This window comes from Hylobates moloch, unplaced genomic scaffold (assembly GCF_009828535.3).
Source record: "Hylobates moloch isolate HMO894 unplaced genomic scaffold, HMol_V3 SCAFFOLD_9, whole genome shotgun sequence".
Taxonomy (NCBI): Eukaryota; Metazoa; Chordata; class Mammalia; order Primates; family Hylobatidae; genus Hylobates; species Hylobates moloch.
In genome coordinates, this window is record NW_026652284.1 from 75194183 (window position 1) to 75216932 (window position 22750).

The window sequence follows — 22750 nt, forward strand, 5'->3', positions numbered from 1 at the left end:
TAAAAATATAGATTCCTGGAGTCTTCTTACTTAGTAAGACTTTTGGGATTGAGGAGGAGGCCAGTTCCTAGGAGAATCTGTGATTTTAAGGAGTTCCCCAGGTGATTCTGATGCGTAGGCAGGTTTGGGAACTGTTGTTCTAAAACTACATAGAGAAGTGATAATTGCTACCAGTTACTTAGAACCTTTTATGAGACAGGCCCTGGGTTAGGTCATTCCATCATTATTCCTAGTCTTCCTAGCAAAAATATGGTTACTTCATTTTATAGATAGAAACAAAGGTTCAAAGATTTGTAGTCCTTGAAAATTGTAAACTCACACATTTTCTGTAATACCAAACGTATCTTCTACCTTTTCACCTGAAATATACTTAGAGATTCATTTCGATCCCTTCACACCCTCTGTCTTAGTGTTCAGGTCTGCGTGTGTGAAGTCATTTTGCTTCTTAATTGAGCTTTTGCTAATTATAAAAGTAGTACATTAATATTTTAAATTTTCATAGTGTAAGAGAATACAAAAGAAATTAGAGTTCTCACAATTCCACCCTATCTAATGTCTGTTCATCTTTCTGAACCTTTCATATACATATAATCATACATATATTTTGTGTATGTCAACATGTTATTCTGTATCACCCTGTTTAGTGGTTATTTGATGGATATACCATCAGCTGTTTAACATACTAAGTAAGCTTCGTAAAGGTTAAGGACTTTGTTTTATTAACTTCTGTGGAAAAAGGTGGTTCTCAACCCTGGCTGCCCATTAGAATCACTTGGAGAGCTTTAAAAAGACCTAAACAATGCTTGGCCGCCCCGCTCCAGACCAATTATATTGGTGGACTCAGGCATTGATACTTTTTAAAAGCTTCCCCTTTTACTTTTCTTTCTTTTTTTTTTGAGGCAGATTCTCACTCCATCGCCCAGCCTAGAGTGCAGTGGTGTGATCTTGGCTCACTGCAGCCTCCGCCTCCCAGGTTCAAGTGATTCTCAAGCCTCAGTCTCCTGAGTAGCTGGGATTACAGACGTGCACCACCCTGCCTGGCTAATTTTTTTGTATTTTTAGTAGAGACAGGTTTTCCCATGTTGGCCAGGCTGGTCTTGAACTCCTGGCCTCAAGTGATCTGCCTGCCTTGGCCTCCCAAAGTGCTGGGATTACAGGTGTGAGCCACTGTGCCCGGCTTTTTTTTTTTTTTTTTTTGAGACAGAATCTCATTCTGTTGCCCAGGTTCCCAGGTTAGAGTGCAGTGGTGGAGTCATGGCTCACTGCAGTCTCAACCTCTCAGGCTCAAGTGATCCTCCCACCTCAGCCTCCCAAATAGTTAGTAGCACAGGCATGTACCATCACACCCAGCTAATTTTAAAAACTATTTTTGGAAGAGATGGAATCTCAGTATGTTGTCCAGGCTGGTCTTGAACTTCTGAACCTAAGCAATCCTCCAGCCTTGGCCTCTCAAAGTATTGAGATTACAGGCGTAAAACACCGTGCCCAGCCCCCTTTAGTTTTAATTGTGAGGTGTGGCTAGGCCTAAAAACCACTATCATAGACCAGTGGTTCCCAAAATGTCCCTGGACCAGCAATATCTACCTCACTGGGGAACTTGTTAGAAATGCAGATCTTGGGCTCCCCCACAGACCTGCTGAATCAGAAACTCTGGGGGTGGGGCCCAGCTCTCAGCTTCTGTTTTTTTTTTTTTTTAAGACGGAGTCTTGCTTTGTTGCTCAGGCTGGAGTGTAATGGCATGATCTCGGCTCACTGCAGCCTCTGCCTCCCAGGTTCAAGCGATTCTCCTGCCTCAGCCTCCCGAGTAGCTGGGATTACAGGGATGCGCCACCACGCCCGGATAATTTTTATATTTTTAGTAGAGGAGGGGTTTTGCCATGTTGGCCAGGCTGGTCTTGAATGCCTGACTTCAGGTGATCCACCCACCTTGGCCTCCCACAGTGCTGGGATTACAGGCGTGAGCCACTGTGCCCAGCCCCAGTTCTCAGTTTCTGTCCTGTGCCAAGAGAGACTAGAGTGGCAACATGGCAATTCCTGAGGTACTGCTTCTGTCATACACCCTCATTCCAGCTTGGACAGGGCCTCTTACTTGTTTTATATATGGGGCATCTGTTAATTATTTTGTTCAAGGAAAGGATTTGCAGTTTAAAAACTCTTTGAATATGACTAATCTAGGTATAGTATATTCTTCATAGATGAGGTTTCAATAATTCATATTCAGAAATTTGTAATGTCTTTGAGAGTTTCGCAGTTACTCAGTTTATTTACCATTAGCCAGACTTTACTTTGAACCAAAGCCTGATGTAAAAATACCCACTTGAGCTCTAATTTTGAGGTCACATTTCCTCTGTATTTTAATGGAATTTTGTCCTAATCCTAAAAGCAGTACATTTTCATAGTAAAGATTTGGACAATATAAACAGTATTAGGAGAAAATATCAATCACCCATGCTTGCTTCGGCAGCACATATACTAAATTTGGAACGATACAGAGAAGATTAGCGTGGCCCCTGTGCAAGGATGACACACAAATTCATGAAGCATTCCATTAAAAAAACAAAATCACCTATAAGTCTAACACCAAAAGATAACTGCTAGTCATTCTGGGGTTTTTGGAAATGAATTTTTATGTATAGTTGAAATTACACTTCATATGTTAGTGTACTGTTTATTGAGCATTTTTTTGAATCATTTAAAAAAATGTATAAATGTAACACTTAATGGCTATATAATATTCTATTATGTATCTATACCTTAATTTTGTTAACTGTTCCTTATAATTAAATGTCATAAAGCTATTAAAATTAACATAATTCTTACAGATAGCAAGTTGATCACAGTATATTAAGGGATAAAAAAGCAAGTTACAGAACATGAAATAGCGTGAGCTTTCTTTGCAAAGAAAGGGAACATCTGAAAGGAAGTACACTAAAATATTTTCAAAACCAAGAGAACATGTGAAAGAAAGTACACTGAAATATTTTCAAAGTTTTTTATTCTCTTTTAAACTTGTTAATATTTGCTATATATTAAATGAATATATCTGTCTAGGTATATATATTGCAATGTATAGCATAATAAACACCCATGAACTTACCACTCGAGCCAGGAACTAGTCTGTCACCATTAAACTGGACTCAAGTTTTTCCCATCTCATTCCCCTGCCACTGTCTTCATTTTTAGGTAGTTCTCCTCAATTTTGTGCATATTATTTCCTTGCTTTTATTCCAGGAAGGCTTTCATCATTTTATATATTCCTGAACAACATATTGCTTAGTTTTGTTTTTGAGCTTTATAAAAACGGATCATTTTCTATTGATGTCTTTTAGGACATGTGCACACTCTTAATGTTTCTGAGATTTGTACATATTACTGCATCTACCTATAGTACATTCACTTCACTGTAGTATAATATTAATATTTCATTGTACGATTCCTCTTTTTTTCGATTAAAGAATTTCTGTATTTTTTTTTTTTTTTTGAGATGGGGTCTCTGTCACCCAGGCTAGAGTGCAGGCTCACTGCAGCCTTGACCTCCCAGGCTCAAGACATCCTCCCACTTCAGCCTCCCAAGTAGCTGGGACTATAGGCGTACACCACCACAGTCAGCTAATTGTTTTTGTATTTTTTGAGAGATGGGGTTTTGCCGTGTTGCCCAGGCTAGTCTTGAACTCTTGAGCTCAAGCAATCCACCTGCCTCAGTCTCCCGAAGTGCTGGGATTACAGGCATGAGCCACCGCGCCTGGTCTCTGGATTGTTTCTAAGTTTCTTGCTAATATAAAACAAGGCAGCTGGGACATTGATGCATGTGTCTCCTGTTGTCTGTATATGTAAGTTTAGGGTTTTAAAAAGTAGATAATGGCCGGGCGCGGTGGCTCACGCCTGTAATCCCAGCAGTTTGGGAGGCCGAGGAGGATGGATCACGAGGTCAGGAGTTCAAGACTAGCCTGGCCAATGTGGTGAAACCCTGTCTCTACCAAAAATACAAAAAATTAGCTGGGCGTGGTGGCGTGCACCTGTAGTCCCAGCTACTCTGGAGGCTGAGGCAGAAGAATTGTTTGAACCCAGGAGGCGGAGGTTGTAGTGAGCCGAGATCATGCCACTGCACTCCAGCCTGGGTAACACAGTGAGACACTGTCTCAAAAAAAAAAAAAAAAAAAAAAAAAAGTAGGTAATGAATTTGTTTGTATTTCACTCATATATTTATAAAAGTATAGGAAAAAAAGTCTGGAAGAAAATATTTTTTGTTTTTGTTCTCATCTGCATATTCTAAAGAATCTATAGTCATAATCCTTGCATTGATAGAGTTCTGTGCTGCAGAACTCTAGGGGGCGCTGCTTATGTGGACTGAGGAGGTCTGGTGCCGCTTAGAAAGGTGGAGCACAAAACTAAGTGACCTGCCTGTTTAACAAAAATGTTATTAAAATAAAATAAAAATTTATAAATTAATCAAGACAATTGAAAACCAAAAAAGAAAGATACTGCACGTTGTTGGTGTTTTCTGTCCTGCTGCTATCCTTGTAAAAACTTTGTCAAGTTTTTTGTGGTGGGGAAAGGATGGGGTGATAATTTTGCCTGGTTGAAAATCATGTGCTCTAGCAACAACGTGGAAACCTGTTCAACTTCTTCACAAAATAATTTCTTAAAAGACAACTTGAGCTCCCCCTCATGGTACACTACATTTGGGGGATCGGGGTGGGGATGTTTCATTTTCCCTGATTGAAACGGCCTTTTTGCATTCCACCAAATCTAGTAATAAGGCCAGGCAAACATGATTTTGCTAATCCTTTTGTCTTGACCAAAGCTTTTTATATTATGAGCAGAAGAGGCTTGGTTTTTCTAGTACTAGCTCTGTGATACCCTTTTACTGGTCTAATAGGAACTTCTTAGATGTCTTTTTCTTTCTCTCTTTTAAAATTCTCACTTAAATTCTTATTATATAGAAAACCATCTCAGGGAAACTAAAATAGCTAAATACTTGTAATTATTCTTTAGTTTTTTTTTTTTTTTTTTTAAGTCTTGATCATTTTATGATCTGGTGATCACTATTCTCTTTTTTCCAGGTTTCTCTAGAGGACTTTCTAAAGAAAATTCAGCGAGTGGATTTTGATATATTCCACCCATCTTTACAGCAGAAGAATACATTACTTCCATTATATTTGTATATTCAGTCATGGAGAAAAACATATTAAAATAACTTCATGGCACTGATGTTAATTCTAGTCTATTAGTTTTATAAAAGTTAGGATTCTTATTTAGGAACAACAGGAAATGACTGTTAAGGAGAAAATGAATTTATTGGATGGGATGTCAAGTAGCTCACAAAATTGATGAGAAGTTGCCGTGGGACTAGGGTGCCAAGACTGCTGAGATTCTGGCAGAGGCATCGCCATTGGCACCCCCAGCCCAGACAGTGTCTGCTATGCTGTCTCTGGAAGCTGGAGCTCCAACAGGGAATATCGGTGTAGCTGTGCATAGGCCATAAGCCACATTTGAGCCAGTGGGCAGGGAGAGGGAATGCCATCCTCCCTTCACCACTGGGGAAGGAAATGGGAAAGGGCTCAAGTTATCATAGGGGCTTACATGCTGAGCAGCTATAACCTAGGTGTTCAGAACACCTGGAAGATGCATTTATTTAGGGGTCACAAAGAGTGAAATTAATATTTGAGGAGTATCAGTCACGTGTTGTGGGCTTTATATCCCTAACGTTTAATTTTTACAATCTTGTGTAAAAATTTATCCATGATAATAACGTAACTTCTTTAAGGTCGGAGTGGCTGGCAAGAGCAGAGCCTTAATTTGACTTTAGCTCTGGCTGGTCTGGAAGCTTTTACTTTTTGGTTAATCCCACTGCCTCACTCTGTCATTCAGCATTATCATGATCGTGAACAAAATTGTACTGACAAAGTTTGTATAAGTGATATGAACGGTATTGTATTGAACATCCATTAAAGGGTTGCTACACTTTATACTGTACATTCTGCGCTATACATTGTGCTTCCCAGTGATGAGCACTGTGCTGTATACTTGCATCAGTGTTCTTATTTGGTTAAACCTATGAAATAAGGCACATTTTTGTTCATTAAACTTCTAAATTGTTTGAGACCAGCCTGGGCAACATCCAAAACCCCATCTCGACCAAAAATACATAAACTAGCCAGGTGTGGTGGTGCATGCCCAGCTGCTAGGAAGGCTGAGGTGGGAGGATTGCTTGAGCCCAGGAGGGTGAGGCTGCAGTGAGGCATGAGTGTACTCCATCCTGGGTGACAGAGCAAGACCCTGTCTCAAAGACAAACGAATAATAATTAATAATATAAAACTTTTAGAAAATGCGTAACAATTGGAAAAACCAAAATTTTTTACGTTGCTGGTAATTGGGCGATCTGACTCTGAATGAATCTCACTCTCAGGACCAGGATTATGCCAGTTTCCTTTTTCCTGTATTTTCAGTAGTCTTGTTTTCTGCCCCATTCGGCTCTACCTCATTTAAGTCTTTGGTATCAGCTGTGAATTAGTGCCTGCTTAAATTGTGAGTGGCTTAAAATGTTACATTTTTGCAAATTCAAACGGAGAGCTTTTGGAGCACAAGAATACATTGTTTCATTCATCTTGACATCACCCCCACCACACACCTAGAATGGCTTCTGATTGAGAGCAAGTAGAGATTAATTAATGTATAGTTGAATGAATGTGCAATGTGGTTGTATATGCTAGTAGACTCTTAGTTGGTACTGATGCTGAAAGTATATCCCATTCTTTAATTCTGTGGCTTTCGAGAGCCATTCAGCTTATCTTCAAATGAAAATACAAGGAAATGAGGCCGGGCGTGGTGGCTCATGCCTGTCATCCCAACACTTTGGGAGGCGGAGGCGGGTGGATCACCTGAGGTCACGAGTTCAAGACCAGCCTGGCCAACATGGTGAAACCCCATCTCTAGTTAAAATACAAAAATCAGCCAGGCATTGTGGCGGGAGCCTGTAGTCCCAGCTACTCTGGAGGCTGAGGCAGGAGAATCACATGAACCTGGGAGGCAGAGGTTGCAGTGAGCTGAGATCGCGCCACTGCACTCAAGCCTGGGTGACAGAGCGAGATTCCATCTCAAAAAAAAAAAAAAAAGGAAGAAAATACAAGGAAATGGGACATGTTTCCTCTTGGGATTCTGAGTGATCCAGGGTTGAAAAGTTCATTAGAGAGTCTTTGTTAGGGAGCATTGTCTGCAGGTCTTCCCAGGTTAAATTTGGCAGCAATCATCTAAGCGTCTTCGTTCCTTTCTAAGGGTCTTAAAAGGGGGGTTTAATTACGCGACTGGATTAGTGGATTCTTTGCTGGCTCAGAAGCCAATTTATTAAGTAAATAATTTCAAAATACTTTCTAAACCATTTTAAATTTGATGCTTATAGATTTGGATGAACTAAAGTTACCAATCTAGAGATTCAAGTGGAGTCTTTATCAGTGAAATTTACTGTACTATTAATTTCCTGGTGTAAAAGATACTCCCTTAGATGATGCTGGCATTCTTTTTGATTTTTTCAAATCTCTGGGTTTTTATTAGAATATTTTAAAGGAGTCAGATACATTTCCAAACCATTTTAGATGTGCTTTGTTTTGAATAAGTGGATAGCAGATAACATATTAAGTATAAATTACAGATTATTCTCAATGTAGGTAAAGTTGCATATCATTATGAAATAAGTTTTGGGTAGTTCTCAATCAATTGGCAATATTCTTTCTCTGCTTGTGGTTGAAGCTCTCCTTTTGATGAAATTGAATTCTTGAGAAATGTAACTGTAGCTAACACTTACTGAACACGAACTCGAACAGGTGGTGTACTTTGCAACTTTTATGCTTTAACTCTCACAGTGAAGTAGGCCTTTATTTTCCAAATGATAAAACAGTCTCAGAGATGTTAAGTTCAAGGTCATGGGGACATTAGTACTAGAGCTGGATGCCAAATCCACATTAGTTCAATGCCAAAGCCCATTATTATTTTTTTTTACCATTCTTGAGATTGTCAAGTAAACTGCCAAGTTTAAAAGCTCAAAGGCACAACAATTTTTACAAATAAGTATTACTGCTTAAATTTCAGATACAAATTAGGTTAAAAAAGGTAATTACTACATAAATTCCAACTACAAATTAGGTGAGAGAGAAATAAGCAATTGAAATAGGTGTTATGTGCTGGTCACTGGGTGTATATGGTGGGGGAGTGTGGGGGATACTTCACCGGCTTGGCAGTCAAAGAAGGTTTCCCAGAGGAGATGGCATGTGAATAGTGTCAGGAAGATTGGGTAGGACCCAGGGCTTAGGGAGGGGGTGTTGACGTTTTTGTGGGGAGGTCCTGGCTGAAGAAGCAGTGTGTACAAAGGCCAGGAAACGGAATGGATGGTCTATGTCAAGACTCTTGATTTTTTTGCCTTTAACTTACTTATGTAAAAAGAACAGAATGTTCAGAGTTCTTAGGAAAGTTTGTGAATAAAGTGACCACATCCCCTGATCTACTGAAACACTGAATTAAGGTCAGAGACTTGTGAGTTTATATTTTTTCCATTTCAGCAAATCCCTAGGTGCCCTTGGATTTGTTTTAGCTCATATAAATTGGACTTTTCTGAAGATATTGGCTTAATTGATTGCCTTGTCCAGAAAGATCCTTAGAGTTGTAAACATTATGTGGTTCTTTACTGAAAATAAAACAAAACATCCTACTGTTTGTTCCTGCAAGGAACACAGGTTCAGAATTGGGAAGGGTGTTGGAAATGGGTCAGAAAGAGGGGAGAAGAGTTGAGGGAATGCATTAAAATAATTTTGACACTTCATTTTACCTACTTTTTTCTATAATGAATGTATTTTTTTGGATAACTACAAAGTTATTTCTTAAAAGTTAGGACTCTCCAAATGAGAAAGATGCTTGTAGAATGTGAAGGTGATTAAATTTATGGAACAATAAATAGGTAGACATACATTTTCTATCATATCAGTATATACTAGTTAAGAGTTTGCTCAACAGCAAAAAGGAATATTTGGCACAATAAAATTATTAAATATGTAACTCATTCTGTAGTATAAGCTGAAAAATACAAAGAGTTATTAGCTACAGGACAGTAGAGTATTGTACAGTGATGTGAAGTACTTTTAAGAGTGTGGGCTGGGCATGGTGGTTCATGCCTGTAATCCCAGCACTTTAGGAGGCCGAGGCAGGTGGATCCCTTGAGCCCAGGAGTTCAAGACCAGCCTGGGCGACATGGCAAGACCCCATCTCTACAAAAAATATAAAGATTAGCCAGGTATAGTGGTGAATGTCTGTAGTCCCAGCTACTCCGGTGCCTGAGGCGGGAGGATTGTTTGAGCACAGGAGGCGGAGGTTGCAGTGAGCCAAGCAAGATCGTGCCACTGCACTGCAGCCTGGGCGACAGAAACCCTGACTCAAAAAAAAAAAAAAAAAAAAAAAAAGAGTGTGCGTGAACTCCAGAGGAGCCCGTGTGGGTTCAGTCCCAGCTCTGCCACCCTAAGAGTTGTGTAACCTCAGCAAGTTACCCCAAGCCTCTGTTGCTCCATTTGTAAAATAGGCAAATCATATCAACCTCAGTGGTGGTTGTGAGGAATAAATGAATTTCTCCATGTAAAGTGCTTAGAATAGTGACCTACATCTAGTAAAAAACACACGTTAATATTATTGTACAAAAGACACAGACTGGAAGCCTGAACCAAATTAGGCCTGCAGGCATATTTTGTTTTGCAAGCATGGCATTTGAAAAAGAATGAGAAATTGAATGTTTTAGACAGGATGTGTCCTCTCCAATTGGCCACAGGTCCAGGCATGAGCTATTATCTCAAACTCAGCCTGACTCAAACATTCATGTTACTTGCTTACTCTAAATACTTGGGCTTGTGACCAACTGGTTCAGGAGAATCGGTGCATGGTAGATTAATAAGGGATCTGCAATTTGAGGCTGACTTCACAACGCACAGCCATGCTTTCTCCCAAAATGCCTGTTGTCTTTTAACTAGTTACACATTTCTCCCTCACTTAGGCATATTACTTGAGTGTAAGACAATGTTTTATTTGTCTTTATACCCAGAACCTAAAGTAGATCCTGTTGCTGCTCCAAAAGTCCTTGTGGTTCGAATGAACATGCTGTAGTATCATGTGGGCTGGGGGCTCTCAGGAAATGTAAATGGGGGTTCTGTCTGATACGTGAAGGACTAACTGAATATGAGAAAGATGGAACTGGAAGAGTCTGTGTCAAAGCTGTGGTGTCTGGGCAACACATGGGACGTTCAAGAAACCAGGTCATTAAGTACAGCTGGAAAGCAGAGTGAGGAAGAAGTGAGGCTGGAAGGATAAGGAAATCATAGGCCACATTAAGGTGTTTGGATTTTAAGAATGACATGAGATTTGAAAACAAGTACTTCTCCACAGGTGGTCCATAACACATGTATTTTGTGTATATCCTAATGGAGATTATCTACAATGTTTCTAATGTAATCATATCTTTAGATAAGCAGTGCCTTTTGAATCAGATATTAGAATGTTTTTATTGTTATTTGATAAGTCTGTGGGTTGGTATTTTATTCCCCTCCACAAATACTGTTTTCCTGTAGTGGCTCACGCCTGTAATCCCAACACTTTGGGAGCCCGAGGTGGGTGGATCACAAGGTCAGGAGTTCAAGACCAGCCTGGCCAACATGATGAAAGCCTGTCTATTAAAAATACAAAAATTAACCAGGCATGGTGGTGGGTCCCTGTAGTCCCAGCTACTTAGGAGGCTGAGGCAGGAGAATCGCTTGAACCCAGGAGGCAGAGGTTGCAATGAGCCGAGATCGCGCCACTGCCCCCCAGCCTGGGTGACGCAGCGAGACTCTGTCTCAAAACAAAACAAAACAAAAAAACAGTCCTGCCTTGGTGTACTCTGTGTTTTCCCTTTTATTTTTAATCACGATTAATCTTCCCAGCTGCTTAGTTATATGATAATATCCTGTGTGTTTGAACACAGGCCTACATAATGAATTTCTCAGAAAGCAAGTTCAAGAGCTTTTTTTTAAAAACCACGGGATCTCTTTTATGGACACCACAAGGATTCTTTAGGAATACAACATTGATTTGAGAAGCTATTTCGCTATGTCCTATATTTGTTTCTTGCTGCAGTCTTTTTTTTTTTTGAGACGGAGTCCTGCTCTGTCACCCAGGCTGGAGTGCAGTGGCATGATCTCTGCTCACTGCAAGCTCCGCCTCCAGGGTTCACGCCATTCTCCTGCCTCAGCCTCCCGAGTAGCTGGGACTACACGTGCCCGCTACTACGCCCGGCTAATTTTTTTTTTTTTTTTTTACTAGAGACGGGTTCACCGTGTTAGCCAGGATGGTCTTGATCTCCTGACCTCGTGATCTGCCCGCCTCAGCCTCCCAAAGTGCTGGGATTACAGGCGTGATTCCCTGCACCTGGCCTCTTGTTGAAGTTTTATATGATGTCAGTTTTCTAAATTGATTAAGAAATTTCTCAAGTTAATCAACATAAAGATGCTGCCTACATCCCTTTCTTGTAAGCTGTTCCATTTAAGATGTTAGAAATAGATCTGTTTGAATCTTGCTTTGAGGGAATGTGTAATACACTCTTTCTTAAGAGGTCATTTGAAAAATGAATATGTTTATTTTCTTCTTACACAACTAACTCCCATGTGTTCATTGCAAAAATCGTGGGGAAAAAAATAAACACAAAAGTGTAAAGGGAAAATATTTTAAAAGTCACCCATAATTTCACCAGGTAAGAGATAGCCACTGTGATATTATCATTCATTCGTGTGTGTGTGTGTGTGTGTGTGCACGCGCATGTGCATGATTTCTGGCTTATAATTCCCACAGCCCTTGTTACAGTCTTTTGTTACAATGTTGGAGGGCTTTAGGCCTCAGAAGCAGGCCTCGGAAAACAATCTCTCTGACCTTCTGCCCTCCCTTCACCTGCTCCTTTTTTTTTCTCAAGGCAAGACTCTAATCTTCCCTCACCTTTCTGATTGTGGGTGATAAGACTCCCATTTCAGAAGGGGTGCTGCCTCATATGCTGGGGGAAGGAATGCTCCTCAGAGAAGCCAAGAAGAATCTAAATGGATGGGCCTTGCTGGGTTTCCTCAGTCTACGAGCTTAGATCATACCCTTTTTGTTCACTCATATTTCTGCACAGTTGTCAATTATGCCTATCCCATGAAGTCTCCATAAAAGGCCAAGAGAACAGGGTTTGGAACGTCCAGATAGCTGAACATGTGGAGGTTCCTGGAGGGTGGAGCTCACAGGGAGGGCATGAAAGCTTCATGCCCCTTCCCCCATATGTCACCATGCAGCTCTTCATCTGTATCCTTTATAATGAGCTAGTAAACGTGTTTCCCTGAGTTTTGTGAGCCTAGGCTCTAGCAAATTAATTGAACCCAAGGAAGGAGTCATGGACACCCCAATTTATAGATGTTTGGTCAGAAGCACAGGTAAAACAACCTTGGGCATGCAATTGGTATGGGAAGTAGGGGGCAGTCTTGGGGCCTGAGCCTTCAACTTGGATCCGATACTATCTCTAGGTAGATAGTGCCGGAATTTAATGGGAGGTCCCCTGGCTGGTGTCCACTGCAGAACTGATGGCTTGCTGGTGGGGAAAAATTTCCACATATTTCTACTGACAACCACTATTAACGTTTTGGTCTATGTCCTCTATTTTTTTTTCCCCCTTGGCATACATATAAGTACATTCTACATGTTGTTTTTTAGTCTACATTTTAATTTAGAAATACAATGTAGAAAAGAAGAGATTAGAAAAATATTCTTAATTTTTCTGTAGAAGATGTTTTATTTAGTGGGAGTATATTCTTTTCTCTTATTTTGCAGTTATTATCCAAATGTACTTAAGGCCTCCCAGCCTTATGAGGTCTACCTTTCCTTTAATAACCAAATAAAGTTGCTTAAGCCACCATCCCATGGAATATTCTCTGAGAAGCCAGCATAACCTTTGCTAGTATTGATAAAGATTTTTAGGGTGGGATGGAACATGGGCTTTATATACTTCTGTCACTTCTAGGTATAGTTTCATTTGCCTTTATTATGGGTGAATTTGAGCACCTTTTATATATTTAAAAGCCATTTGTTTATCCTTTGATTTAGTTCTTTATATTTGTCCCCTTTGAAGGTGATAAAACCTTTTCTTCCACAATTTCTTTTAGTACTTTCATGTTTTCATTTCTTGCATTTAGATCCACATGGAATGAATTTGAAGCAAGGTGTGAAGTATGCATCCACAGATGGTTATCCACTTAAGCCAATACCATCAGATTTGAAAAGCCATTCTGAGCATGTATCTGTACTCAATTTCTATATGTATCTGAGCCTGAAGGGTATTTATTTTATTTTGAGAAATGGGGTCTCACTCTGTTACCCAGGCTGTAGTGCAGTGGAGTGATCATGTCTCACTATAACCTTGAACTCCTGAGCTCAAATGATCCAATGATCCTCCCACCTCAGCCTCCCAAGTAGCTGGGTCTATAGGCATGTGCCATCATGCCTGGCTTTTTTTCTTTCTTTCTTTCTTTTATTTTTTTTGAGAGACAGGGTCTCACTATGTTGCCTGGGCTGGGCTCAGGTAATCTCCCTGCCTTGGCCTCTCAAAGGGCTGGGATTATGGGTGTGAGCCACTGTGCCCAACATGAAGGGTATTTTAAATAAATTAAAGGAAATCACTTTTAAAAGAAATGTTCTCCTAAAACCCTTTTATTAAAAATAAAAACTCTGAAGTGGGTAGTCACTCTTCACTTGATCATTTTCATAAATTTAGGTTTTTTAAATCATTGTCTAAATTGGGGTAGTGTAGAGTCTAGGGAAATCAAATTTCAGTCAGTCCCTTCAGTTCTCTCTTTCACTGTGTTTAATGAGAATGAGAAAAATAAGGCATTTTCTCTTTTTGGTTTCCTTTTTTGTTTTCCTCCTTCTCCCTCTTCTAACAGTGAAAAGGCAGCAGAAACAAGGAAGACGATAAATTCTAGGCTTTGAGGAACCACACTGCAAGTTAGCACACTTCTGAGCAAAAATGACACATTCTATAGCTCTGAATCATCTTGACTATCCACTTTGTTTTTATTCTCTTGGTTTTGGACAGGTCCAAACTAAAACATTTTTAGTTTGTTGTCCCATCCAGTTTCCCGATGGGTTACCTCAGATGTGAACCATAATAACCAGGAGAAGTGGCATGCTGGGCCCAGGGCCCAACTGACGAATGTGAGGCCAACTAATAACTTAGCTCCTTCTAAACTAATATCCATTCAAAGAAATTTTCAAGTCTCATTTAATGTGGATGGAGCTGGTGCCAGGGAGGACTATTTATTGAGATCTTAATTCACAAATGTCTCAAAGCAGTTTAAAGTGTTCTTGATGTTACGTAATGAGTTAGAAACCTGTCCAACCACATACCAGATGCATGGGCTGGCGCTGGGACAAATTACTTGGCCAATCTGGACTTCCATTATTCATGACTCCAGGAGCTCCTTCACTCATGAACTGTGTACCTAGACAGAGACACAGCTCAGGACAGGCATTTTTATTACCTTTGTGTCCCAAGGAGAGGGCCTCCTTTTTTGAGCAGCATAGCATATGGGACAAGAATGTGGTTCTGCAACTGGGCAGCTTGGGTTTATATGCTGGCTCCTCTACTGCCTACTGATTAACCACTAGCAAGTTATTATATTTAAGCTCTCCATGCCTTAATTTTCCTGCCCGAGGCACTGTCTTCCTAAATCTATCTTGGTGAAACCAGTTTTAGCTGGCTGTTCTAATAGCCACCTAGCAGGGCCAGGGGGAGCAAAGTCCAGCTTCAGCATTTGGCCTCTGTCCACACAGAGGGGAGGGGCTCCTGGTTACTGCTGGGCAGGGTGGCAGTTCTGGATTTCCACTAGGCCTTGTTACTGTTCCTTACGGCCTCCACTGACACCGTAGGGAGGTGGCCTCATTGTCACTGGGCTATGGTGAAAGTCCTGACTCTCCACTTGGCCTCCTCTGACACCACCCCAGCAGGGAGGTGGAGGGAATGCCTTGTTACAGCTGTGAGTGGGTGGAAGTTCAGGCTCCCAGTGTGGTCTCCGCTGAAACCATGGGAGCGGGAGCCTTTTGTCAGATGAGGATGAAAGAACCACTCCCTGTGGCTTTTGCTGATACCACACCAGTGGAGGTGAGGCCCCTTGTGATAGCCTGGACTCCCACACTCTTGGCTGGTGTGGGTGGGAGTGGACCATAGGTTTTTCTGTGCTATTTAGCTGGAGTAAGTGGTTACTAAGAGTTTTCTGTTTTGTTAGGCTGCCCCTGTCCTAGTCCTTTGGCTGGAGAAACAGGCTTTTGTTGGGGATTTTTTATTTGCTCCTGTTGGCATTTCTGGGTTGCCAGCTCCTTTAGTCCAAGTCTGGGGTACAGGAAACTCATCACCAGGTTGTTCCTTGGATCGCAAAGTCCCTGGCCAGTCTGCTTTCTTACCATCTTTCAGCATCTTATGCATGTTTATACATAATGTCCAGGGTTTTAGTTGTACTTAGTGGGAGCAATAGGGAAAAGTATATCTACTCCATCTTCCTGGAAGCAGCACCAGGATATCACTTAAAAATACTAGGAATAGTTGGCTTCATGTTTTTGGCATTGTACAGAGATCCATTTACTGCTGGTATGCTGAATCCCCCACTAGAACAGTGTCTGCACATGGTAGGAGCTGAATAATATTCACTAACTGAGTGAATCCCCATTTCACAGATGAGAAAACTTAGGGAATCAAGTAATTTTCCCCAAATCACAAAGCCAGCAATAGGAAGAACTGGGGTTTGAATGTGGGCAGTCTGATTCCAAAGCTCAAGCTCTCAGAAGCATCACTGGGGCAGTCATGAAATTCAAGGCCCCTTTTGTTCTCTTAGGACAATGAAGGAGTGAGAGGGCGCTTCCACTTGAGACAGTAACAACACGACACTTTTCTACTGAATTAAGAATGAATGTCCTTGCGTTCTGCAAGCGAATGCCCCAGGCTGTCATCTCTCCTTCCATTCATTGCCAAACTTTCTGCCTGGTGTCCTAATTACTCCATAATTTCTGTGCAAATGGGATTCCACTCCAATTTCTTTTCTGCAGCTGCCTTTTTTTTCAGCCCCAAAGACCAAATTCAATAGTGTCTTTCCTAATTCTCATCCTTTTAGGTTTTTCTGCAGTATTTCCTAATGTTGTCTACCACTTCCCAATCTCCCTACTCTTGACTCTGCTTTCTTGGTTTGCTCTCCATCCCTCTGATTGCTTTCTGTCATCTCTCTCCAGCCATCTTCAAGCTGGTGGAATTCCTCAAGAGTCCTCCTTTCTCTTCATTGTGCACAGTCTCATTGTCAGTTCATCTAAGCTCACTTAGATGACTCAACACTCACTTATTCACTCACTGTTCATTTATTGAGCACCAGGCACTGTTCTGTATCCGTGAACAAGGTAAACAAGGTGGCTGTTCTCATGGAGCTTATATCTAATGGGAGACACAGAGGTAAACAAACAACAACAGTTACGGAGCACATAGCGTATCAGCAATATTAATCACACTTGTAAACTTTTGTATGCATAATCCCAATTGTCTGTTAGGTTTAAAAAGTATAGAGGGTAAGAGTTGCATAATCTACAGAAGACTACTGCTACCACCTTATATGCAGTCGTATGATGGTTTGCTTTAAAGCTCTGCTTTCACATAGTTGGTCTTTAAAAATTCTATTGAATTAAAATTATAAAATATTGGCTCGGCATGGTGGCTCATGCCTGTAATCACACCACTTTGGGAGGCTAAGGTGGGAGGATTACCCGAGGTCAGGAGTTCAAGACCAGCCTGGTCAACATGGTGAAACCCCATCTCTACTAAAAATACAAAAATTAGTTGGGCATGGTGGTGGGCACCTGTAATCCCAGCTACTCAGGAGGCTGAGTCATGAGAATCGCTGGAACCCGGGAGGCGGATGTTGCAGTGAGCCGAGACCATGCCATTGCACTCCAGCCTGGGTGACAAGAGTGAGACTCCGTGTCAAAAAAAAAAAAAAAAATATATATATATATATATATATAATTTTTTTCCAAATATCTTAATTCACAAAAGTCTCAAAGCAGTTTAAAGTGTTCTTGATGTTACGTAATGAGTTAGAAACCTGTCCAACCACATACCAGATGCATGGGCTGGGGCTGGAACAAGTTACTTGACCAATCTGGACTTCCATTATTCATGACTCCAGGAGCTCCTTCACTCATGAACTGTGTACCTAGACAGAGACACAGCTCAAGACAGGCATTTTTATTACCTTTGTGTCCCAAGGAGAGGGCCTCCTTTTTTGAGCAGCATAGCATATGGGACAAGAATGTGGTTCTGCAACTGGGCAGCTTGGGTTTATATGCTGGCTCCTCTACTACCTACTGATTGAGCACTAGCAAGTTATTATATTTAACCTCTCCATGCCTTAATTTTCTCATCCATAAAATGGCCTAGTGACAGTGCCTACTTCCTAGAATTATCATGAAGTTTAAGTTAGTTAATAATTGTAAAGTGCTGAAAATAGTGGCTGGCACTTACTAAGTGTACATGTGTGTTTGCCATTTTAATCTATTTATATACATACTGTGTTACTTTCAGAGAAAACCAGGTCACTAGATTTTATCTCTGGGAATCTTGCTAACATTAAGCTTTGAAATTTGATATTTTCCATCTTGGATGCTTTAAGATTTCAGGTTATCAAACAAATAAATTTAAGAAAGTAAACACATTTTTACTTCTTCTAACTTCAGAGAATGAGCTTCTAAAAATGAGTGTTGAGTTTCTTTCCGCTTTGGACTATGAAATTAAAAAGATATACATAAACAAAACAAAACAAAAATCACATAAAAATCCATGAATTCAGAAGCTATATTTGAAATAAACAGGCTAGATGGCAGATAATAAATATATACTAAAACCATTAACATCACACATAAGGATTATAATTATCAAGAACTTCAAGCTGGGCAGAGAATTTCTGGTATCACAGTTCACTTCTATGGGTCTTTACAATTCAACTGAAATTAAAAACAGAAAAACTCTCTATTGGCTTTGAAGCATATCTCCCATGATTTTTTCCTATTCCCCTCCCGTCCCCCAATCATCTGCCCTTTATTACTTGCCTTGGTCAGAGGGAGAATATAATTTTAGAAAAACACAAGCAGTAAAAAGCAATTTCTATACCAAGGAAATAATAATGGTGATAACCCAGATCACACAGAAATTAAATCTACCCTCCTTAAACAGTAAAACCAGCTAGCTTTGCATGTGTTCATATCATATGGCTAATATTAAAGCATAAGGCAAACCGGCCAGGCGAGGTAGCTCATGCCTGTAATCCCAGCACTTTGGGAGGCCAAGGTGGGCAGATCACGAGGTCAGGAGATCGAGACCATGCTGGCTAATGTGGCGAAAACCCGTCTCTACTAAAAAAAAAAAAAAAAAAAAAAAAAAAATTAGCCGGGCCTTGTGGCAGGCGCCTGTAGTCCCAGCTACTCGGGAGGCTGAGGCAGAAGAATGGCGTGAACCCGGGAGGTGGAGTTTGCAGCGAGCCGAGATCTCGCCACTGCACTCCAGCCTGGGCGAAAGAGCGAGACTCCGTCTCAAAAAAAAAAAAGCAGAAGGCAGACACTACCAGCACTGCACCCTCATTAGCCAGCCAGCTTGGCAGACTCACCACCCCCACAGGCTGTCCTGGAGGTTCCTATGCCTGCAGTGGGAGCTAAGAGATCAGCTGTTTCCCCAGAGCTGACGCCAGTAACCTTTGCAGCTTCCCTGAGGGCTTCAGGGACCTGTATGCTGTTTATGGGCACAGAGAAAATGGCTCATGTCCTGGAAATACTCAGCCTGGCTCCATTGGGCTGTAAGTAGTTCCTGGCAAAATTCATTAGGTAACAATTTGGATGGTGGTGGGGATGTGTCCCTCCTACTTTACCCAAGAGGTGGTAGCGGTGTGGCCTGTGGGAATTCTGAGGGCAGCAGGCAAAAGTCATTCCGGTCCCAGGGCTCAGCTCCAGCAGTGCCCAGGGGCATCTCAGAAGCAGCTATATAATCGTTTGTACCACCCCACGCCCTGTGCTTATTTAGGGCTGAGATCCTATTGGGAGGCATTTGGGGAGGAGGTGAGCTGTGCTGGCAGAAGGTTCAGGGCTGGTCACGGGGGATTTTCCTGCCACTCACATCCCCTTCTTTCAAGTCTTCTTTAACTCTGCACAGATTGGAGTAACAGAAGATGCTGGTTTCCACCTCATCATTTTTTACCTTCTCACCCCCAGAAATTAATCTTTGCACAAACCTCAGGACCAGCACAATGCCTGTCTCAATAAAATGTTAGTTTCCTTTCCTTCGGTATCTCCTGCCTTCCCCTTCCTGGCCACCTACTAAGACACAGGGCCGTTATGTTGGGGTGCCCTACTTCGCAGCACCTCCAGACCTGCCCAGGGCTGCTCCCCATGCCAGAACCCTCCCTGTCTCCATAAGAACCTGACTATCCTTTGTTTCATTCCCTAAAAGCCTTACTTTTCAAGGCTGAGGCTGCAGCATCCTTTATACTGGTATACACTTTCGTGTTTACAAGTGTCATTGGGCGTCTACTGGTACTCATCTTAGTTACCCTTGTAACAGAGCCCTTAGATGTCAAACCAAAGCAGTGACTGACACTGAGATTTGTGGCTGGGTAGGTAGAGAAGAGAAAAAGAGCAGAGTTGACCATGTTTCTCAGCTCACAAGTTCCTATGATGGCTTGGAAGCCCTGACCAGCATTTTCTTCTGAAGCAACACCCTCGTGGTATGTTCAGCCTTTTTCTAGACCTCTCCAAGACAGAGAAATACTTGTTGCTCCTGCATTGAGGTTGGGCAGATGGGCATTACTGGGGTACTAGTGGCCAAGTTGCCCTGATCCACCCATCTGAGACCAGGTATGTGTGTGGTGGTGCAAGCCACTGCTTTTTCAGGCTGGTGCTGCTGGATGAGAAAGCCCCAAAGTTCCATCATTGAAGGAGCAGCACAAGGGTGAGGACAAATACCTTCACAGGCAGCAAGAAAGTGGTACACAGCAGGTAGGGCAGTGGGCACCTGAGGGAAGAGCAAGGCCCGAGGAGTGAGGGGAAGCAGGCCAACCTCGACGATCTCCTCAGCACCTGAACGCCAAGGCTAGGGAGATCCTCGAGGTTGGCCTGCTTTCCCTCCTTTTCTTACAACTTCTGGAGAAGCGTGAGCCCTCTGTAGGGAGGCGGCCAAGCTGGCAGGCGAGTGGGCGAGGGTGTCATTGCATACATGGCTGCGGGGACCGAAGCTAGGAATAGACGCACTGAGGGCTAGGAGGGCCCCCACCGGGCGGAAGGATGCCGGATCGCGGATCGCTGCCCAGAGCTGTGCGAGTTCGGTGGGGCTCAGCCCCAACGGCGCTTTAGGCGGGTCCCCTAGGTTCTCGCCCTTGCGCGCGTAGCCAGGACAGTGTTTCTGCGCTTCCTGAGGCCAAAGCGGGTCCCCCCGTTTTTTCCTCTGGGGATGCCAAAAGCCACTGGAAAAGACAGGAGACTGTCGCCCCGTCGCATTCTCAGCAAGATGAGGCCGAGTAGGCAGCGCCACCTCTCCCGAGCGCCCGCGCGCCGCTGCACCAGCCGGGGAGGAACTGGAGGTGAAGTCGCAGGTGCGCTCCCCAGGGAATGTCCGGGCTCGCGGCCCACGCGGCACCGCCCGCGCCTTGCCCCGCTGCTCCTCCTCCCCCATTTCCAGGTGTCTCCTTTTCCGCTTGCCTCTTGAACGTCCCCCTTCCGCAGGGGTCCTGCGAACCCCATCCACTGCCATGGCTCATTCTAACACCACTTGGTGTCTTTTTGCATAACACTTAAAATAAAAATGGATCTGAATCTGATCCCGACTTCCAGCTTACAGGACATGTAGAGGACAGAGGCACAAGTGAAAGTCCACCCAAGGAAGGCAATCAGCAAAGCCAGGGTGTGGGGAGCTCTCTCCAGAGGGTAGGGGAGAAACCCAAAGAGTAAAAGAGACTTTAAAACCTGCCAACCAATCCCAACCTGTTGTCCTAATTTGAATCCTGATTCAAATCAACTGCTTTTAATGGAAACTTAAAACTTTAGTGGAAATTTGAACTTGACTTGATATTTGATATAAGAAATCATAGTTAATTTTTAAAGGCATGATAATGGCATTGTGCTTATTTTTAAAGGATACAGCCCTTATTTTTAGAAATTCAGACTGAAATATTTATATCTGGAATTAGCTTCAAAATAACGCAGGGAGAAGTGGGTAAGGGTTGGGATGGAACAAGGTTGGCTATGATTTGATCGTTGTTGAGGCTGGGTAATGAAAACATGGGAGTTCGTTCTAGAATTCTTTCTACTCTAGTAGATTTTTAAAATTCTCTATAATAAGGTTTTAAAAAGAAGGAGAAAAGAAAAAATGGATATATTCCAGCTGATTAGTCTCAATGTTTTCAGGACCACATACAAGTAGGGCCCTGAAAATATGTTAATTATGTGACTTAAGATCACCTGGGAGTCCTTTTCATTACTGGCTTGTGCGACTTGTGTGGCTCCTGTGCTCTCATGCTTAATTGGATTGGTCTTTAATCTGGGGCCAGGGAAGTGTTTGACCTGTGGCTGAGATTTCCACCTCTCTGCATTTCCCTTCCTGAACACTAACCAAAAGTGGCCCTGGGTTTCTAACCACCTGAAGATGACTTTCCATCTCCTCCAATGTCCTATGTCTAAAACTGTACAGCCTTATGCACTACCTCCTAACTTCCTCATTTCTATGAATAGCAGAGCATTTCCTCTGCCTCTGTCACAGACTAGAAGCCATCTAGCCATTTTGACTTCTCCCTCCCCTTTTCTCTGTCCCTCCACTTAGTCACCAAGTTTTATGGATTCCTTGTTCACTGTTTCTTGGGCTCATCTCTTCCTCTCCACTCTCATTGCTATTGTCTAATGCCAGATGTGGATTTTCTCTGTTACATTTACTTCCTCGCTGGTTTCCTGTCCTTAGAGTCCTCCTTCCAGCGATCCCACCTGCCACTGCCCATTGGAGAGCCCTTAGATCAAGGGCGTCATGTTATGATTAGGCTTTGCAAACTTCAAATTCCTTCTTTTACAACCTCAAAAATTTCATTCAAAGAAAGCAGGAATGATTATCAGGCAGCCAGCAACCCCACCCCTCAAATAGAGTCTAACGTGAAAAACATTATTTCTCAATTGGTAAGCAAACACATCCCTCACTGATTGTTGGTAGGTCAACAACGGCCCAGACTTGGACAGTTGACAAGCAGAACCCAGGGTCACAAGGATCCCATTCATGTGGGTCAACAGACAAATGAAAGAGCTCAAATGACAGAACAGTCCAGAGATTCCTGCTGATTTTTCTAGCGTGCTCTAAAATGGAGCGATACACCAGGTTCCTAAACCGTGGACACAAGAAGTGGCAAATGACTTTCAGATATGTGAATTCATTCATTCAGATGAAATTTACAAAGGCATACAATAATAAGTCATTTTTAGTTATACACTTAAAATCATCTTTATTAAGAAAAAAGTACATTAAATAAAATTAGGACCATACAGGAAAATTCAGTCTGTCCGGTCACCAGGGCCAAATATACAGTCTCAAAATGCTTGGAATGAAAACAATATTTCTCTGATGCCCCCAAACAGACATTTATTATTTTGTCAGCCTAGATTAGCACTCCC

At 42.1% G+C, this 22750-nt stretch overlaps 1 protein-coding gene and 1 non-coding gene across 9 annotated transcripts in view; both read left to right on the forward strand.

Moving 5' to 3' along the window:
* The window catches only part of NDUFAF6 (NADH:ubiquinone oxidoreductase complex assembly factor 6), a 212614-nt gene that overhangs the window by 164255 nt on the left and 25609 nt on the right, over positions 1 to 22750 (forward strand). For 5 of the 8 annotated variants that reach the window (XM_032760082.2, XM_032760078.2, XM_058444510.1 and 2 more), the window contains one exon: positions 5064 to 5954. The exons of 2 other annotated variants lie outside the window; for them this stretch is intronic. In XM_032760082.2, coding sequence (XP_032615973.1) covers positions 5064 to 5192 — 129 coding nt within the window. In that variant the 3' untranslated portion in view covers positions 5193 to 5954. Of the gene's footprint in view, positions 1 to 5063; positions 5970 to 22750 lie in introns of those variants that run through there. One more of the 8 variants, XM_032760076.2, reaches the window with a different exon arrangement.
* LOC116814081 (U6 spliceosomal RNA) lies at positions 2449 to 2555 on the forward strand. Its single transcript, XR_004371165.1, has one exon. It is a non-coding gene; the product is annotated as a U6 spliceosomal RNA (small nuclear RNA).